Source organism: Entamoeba nuttalli, assembly GCF_000257125.1.
Source record: "Entamoeba nuttalli P19 unplaced genomic scaffold asmbl_2505, whole genome shotgun sequence".
Lineage (NCBI taxonomy): Eukaryota > Evosea > Mastigamoebida > Endamoebidae > Entamoeba > Entamoeba nuttalli.
The window spans coordinates 1-5,017 of record NW_008575374.1 but is presented as its reverse complement, the minus strand read 5'-3'; the positions used below and the strand labels follow the sequence as shown (position 1 = coordinate 5,017).

Genomic DNA, 5,017 nt, shown 5'->3' with positions numbered 1-5,017 from the left:
TTAAAAAATAAAACAATAAAAAACACTTTTTCTAAAACTTTTTGAATTATTCAATCACCTTTAATCAACTTCTTCCATCTTTGAATCTTCAATTGGTGTTTCTTCAACAGCTGGAACTGCTTCAGTTGCTTGTTCTTCTTCTTTGTCATCAAGAGACAATCCAAGTTTAACCATTCTATAAATTCTACCAGCAAATGCAGCTGGTTCATCTAATGAAAATCCTGATGATAATAATGCTGTTTCAAATAATAATACAACAAGATCCTTAACGGTTTTATCACTATTATCAGTATGGACTCTCTTTCTTAATTCTTGAACAATTGGATGATCTGGATTAATTTCAAGTGTTTTCTTAGAAACCATGTATGTGCTCATAGAATTATCTCTTAATGCTTGTGCTTTCATAATTCTTTCCATATTAGCACTCCATCCATATTCTCCTGTAACAAGTGCACATGGGGAATTAACTAATCTATTAGAAATTACTACTTTTTCAATCTTATCTCCAAGAATTTCTTTAACTACTTTGCTTAATTCTTCATTATCTTTTTCTTTAGCTTCTTGTTCTTTCTTTTCTTCTTCAGTTTCTTCTACTTTAATTCCATCCTTAGTAATACAAACAAGTTTCTTTCCATCAAATTCTTTAAGTTGTTGCATAGCATATTCATCAATTGGATCTGTCATGTAAAGTACTTCAATTCCTTTCTTAACAAATCCTTCAACAAATGGTGATGTTTCAACAGCTTTCTTACTTTCTCCTGTAATGAAGTATATTTCTTTTTGATTTTCTTTCATTCTTGCAATATAGTCTTTGAATGATGTCATATCTTCTCCACTCTTTGATGAATAGAATCTAAGTAATTCTGCAATTTTATCTCTATTTGTTGAATCTTCATGAATACCTAATTTAAGATTCTTTCCAAATGCTTCATAGAATTTTTTGAAATCTTCTTTATTTTCTGATATTTCTACAAACAATTCAAGACATTTCTTTACAAGATTCTTTCTAATAACTTTAAGAATCTTATTTTGTTGTAACATTTCTCTTGATACATTCAATGGAAGATCTTCTGAATCAACTACTCCTTTAATAAATCCTAACCATTCAGGAATTAATTCTCTACAATCATCCATAATAAAGACTCTTCTTACATATAATTTAATGTTATTTGGTTTCTTCTTAGTTTCAAACATATCAAATGGTGCTCTTTGTGGAACAAATAATAATGCTGTAAATTCAATTTGTCCTTCAACTGAAAAATGTTTAACTGCAAGATGATCTTCCCAATCATTAGAAATAGTTTTATAGAATGATGCATATTCTTCTTTTGTAATTTCACTTGGATTTCTTGTCCAAATTGGTTTTTGTTTATTAACTTGTTCCCATTCATGTGTAACTTTTTTTACTTTCTTTGTTTTCTTTGCTGGTTTTTCTTCTTCTTTCTTATCATCTTCAATTTTAACATCTTCTTCCTTCTTATCTTCTTCTTTTGTTTCTTCTTCTTTCTTTTCTTCAGCTTCATCATCTGTTACTTCTTCTTCAGTTTCTTTTGTAACATATAACATAATTGGATATTGAATAAATTCTGAATGTTTCTTAATAATTTCTTGAATCTTCTTTGTTTCAAGATATTCTTGCATATCTTCTTTAAGTTTTAAAATAATCTTTGTTCCTCTCTTTAATCTTTCTCCACTTTCATCAAGTGTAATTGTATATTCTCCTCCTGCTGATGATTCCCAAATATATTGTTCATCATCATTATTTTTTGTAATAACAGTTACTTTCTCTGCAACAAGATATGATGAATAAAATCCAACTCCAAATTGTCCAATCATAGAAACATCAGCTGTTCCTTCAATAATCTTTGACATGAATGTCTTTGTTCCTGATCTTGCAATAGTACCAAGACAATTAATTAAATCAGCTTTTGTCATTCCAATACCTGTATCTTCAATAATTAATTGTTTATTATCTTTATCTGCTGTAATTCTAATAACTAATTCGGGTTCAGCTTCAAGAACACTTTTATCTTGAAGTGATTGATATCTAATTTTATCAAGTGCATCTGAACAATTTGAAATTAATTCTCTTAAGAAAATATCTTTATTTGAATAAAATGCATTAATAATCAATGACAATAATTGATTAATTTCTGCTTGGAATTGATATGTTTCAGTCATTTCTACTTCTAATGATTGATCTTTTCTATTTCCCATTTAAATACTCTTCTTTTGTCTACGATGTAATTGTAATACACCACGTCAGCTCTCGTTGTCATTTGCTCTTCCTTCATTTATTTATTTTCTTCTCTTCCTCTTTTACTTTCTTTTCCTATTTTTTTACTATATTTCTTCCTCTTCTTTTCTTTTTTTTTTAGGTTTTTTATTTAGGGTTTCCCTTTCCACGTAGTGCTTTCTTATGAGATGACTTATTTTTTAATGATGTGTATTTTTTCTAAAACATTTTTTAAATAACAATATTTCTCTCTGTTGCTAGACTTTGGAACTTGTATCTTTTGTTTTTTTCTCCTCTTTATCATGACCACTTTTACTATTTATATAGATGATGAAGCAATGCCTTCTTCTAGTGATTATAGTGCACCAGGTAGTCCTGTAGCTAATTTTTCAAGAAGAGAAGAATTCAAAGTTTTATGGAAACAATACAACGATGATTATGATTTTCATACCAATCAATTTATAAATATTCATATTTTTAAGTCAACAGTTCAACCAGAACGGTCTGATCCATCAAACCATGATGGTGGAAAATGTTGGATAACAACAAGTCGTTCTTTTGTATTAGAAAGTTTTGAAGCAATGGTTGATGAATTATTATTTAGTGATTGTTCATTTTTTTCAAGTATTAATGGTATTACAGCTTGTTTAAAAACAGAAACAAATTCAACGATGGGTATTTGGATTAAAAGTTGTGAACAACATATCATTCATTCATGTAAACGATTTATAGAAGAAGGAAGTAAACAAACAGAAGTAATGTTTGAAAAACACAAAGATGAAAACCAAAGACGACCATCATTCTTTAGTATGTTAGCGGATACAGATGAAATAAAAAAAGAAGGAAATGAAACTAAAAGTCCTGAAACGGAAAACGAAAATAAAAAATCAATAGAAGGAGTTGAGGGGAAAATAACACAAGAATTATATGAAAGACCAAAAACAAAGAAAATTGAAGAAGGATTTAATGAATTAATGGAAATGGCTGATCCAGATGATTTTTTACAACAATTTGTTGAAGCGGAATTAGAATTATCAACAGAAGAATTATGGGGTGATATTTATGAAGCAAATAAAATGTTATTTATTGTACCATCAACAACATTAGAAATTAAATTACGTTCATTTCATAAAATACTTAATTATTCAGGTATAATGACTGATTGTGGAAAAAGAAAGAAAAGTGGAGAGAAAAAGGTAAATCCAGTACGAGTGAGTAAAAAGATTAAAGAAAGTTTCACTAGTTCAGAAGATACATCAAGTACAGAAATTAATGACTCATTTGGATCACTTTCACTTGAAGCAGTTACTCCAGACACAACATTTGATGGAGCTACATTACCCGATAAAATAATTCAACATTCATTAAACACAAAGAGTCAACGTGCATCAGAATGTATTGATTCAAAAGTAATTAATAATACAAAGGAAGCAAAAGAAAGAATAGAAGAAATAAAAGGAATGAAAGAAAAAGAAAATAAAAAAATAGATGAATTTGAAATGAAGGATATTACTATTCCAACAATGATTAGTAAAGAAAGTGAATCAACAATTGAATCAAGTGAATCAATAACTAAATTTAAATTAAATGCAAAACCATTCACACGAAAAAACAAAACAAAAACAACAGAAAGTTCTATAGAATCACAATCAATAGGAGATATTTCTGATGAAAGTAGTATTATTGAAACAGGAGTTATTTCTGATGAAAATAAGCCAAAAACAAAAATTAATATAGATTTAACAAAACCAATTAAGAGTTATATCCCTCATCATTTAAAAGAAGTAAAAGAAAAAACAGCAAAAGAAGTAAAAGAAGAAACATCTTTAAATCAAGAGAAAAGTATAAAAGATACTGAAGATAATATTAAAGAGAAAAAAGGAACAAAACAAAAGTCAGAAACAAAAAAAGAAAATAAAAAAACACTTAAAAAAGAAGAACGAAAGAAAACACGGTTTATTGAAGTCCCTATTCAAAGAGACATTGCAGAAGCAATTATTCAAAGACCAATACAAATAGAGTCTAAGAGTGATGATAAAGATAATATTGGATTTACAGACATTCCATATCAAATTGAAAAAACAGAAACAACACATAATAAAACACAAACAACAACAACTGTTTTAGAAAAGCCAATTGCAATAAAAACACAACGAGAAAAAGATATTAAAGCTATTCCAATGGTATCAAAATCACCTGGTATTGAAAAAACAAAGAAAAGTTTATTATTAATGAGAAGAACAAAAAAATCAATACCATCAACTCCTGGAGAAGTTAAACGAAAACAAAAAAGAGAGAATGGAGGTAATGAAGTAAAAGTTGAACCTATGAGAAAACATAATCCAAATAAAGTTATGGAAATTGATAAACCAAGAAATGAAGGAAATGAAACAGAGTCTAGAACAGTAGTTACACCACCAGCTCGATTACCATGGCATATTAGAATGTTAAAAAAAGCAAGTGAGAGTGGAGAAGATTTTGTATTAGTATTCAAATATCATAATCAAATAGTTGTTATTGTAATTACTGTAATGATACTAACAACACTAATGATCATAGGGTTAATGTATTTAATCAATGTAGAATCAAGTTATGATGATTAAATTATGATAAATACAAAAAATTCAATGTTTTTTCAATCAAAATTTTAAGAATTTTTAAATAGTTGATGAGTTGAGAAAAATAATAAAAAGAAATAAGAAAAAAAAACTATAGAGGAAAGATAAACTAAAAAACCCTGTTAATTGAAAGATGCCAAAGAGAGGAGCTGGAGGAAGACAA

General features: G+C 27.8%; 2 protein-coding genes across 2 annotated transcripts; one reads left to right on the top strand and one right to left on the bottom strand.

Moving 5' to 3' along the window:
- Positions 1 to 60: 60 nt before the first annotated feature.
- Positions 61 to 2,217, bottom strand: ENU1_029130 (heat shock protein 90, putative; the record flags this gene model as incomplete). The annotated part of the gene is made up of 1 exon (XM_008857244.1): positions 61 to 2,217. The coding sequence occupies one exon, from the start codon at positions 2,215 to 2,217 to the stop codon at positions 61 to 63; it is 2,157 nt and encodes a 718-aa protein (XP_008855466.1).
- Positions 2,218 to 2,538: 321 nt separating this feature from the next.
- ENU1_029120 (hypothetical protein) lies at positions 2,539 to 4,839 on the top strand (the record flags this gene model as incomplete). Its single annotated transcript, XM_008857243.1, has 1 exon — positions 2,539 to 4,839. The coding sequence occupies one exon, from the start codon at positions 2,539 to 2,541 to the stop codon at positions 4,837 to 4,839; it is 2,301 nt and encodes a 766-aa protein (XP_008855465.1).
- Between the last annotated feature and the right edge of the window lie 178 nt (positions 4,840 to 5,017).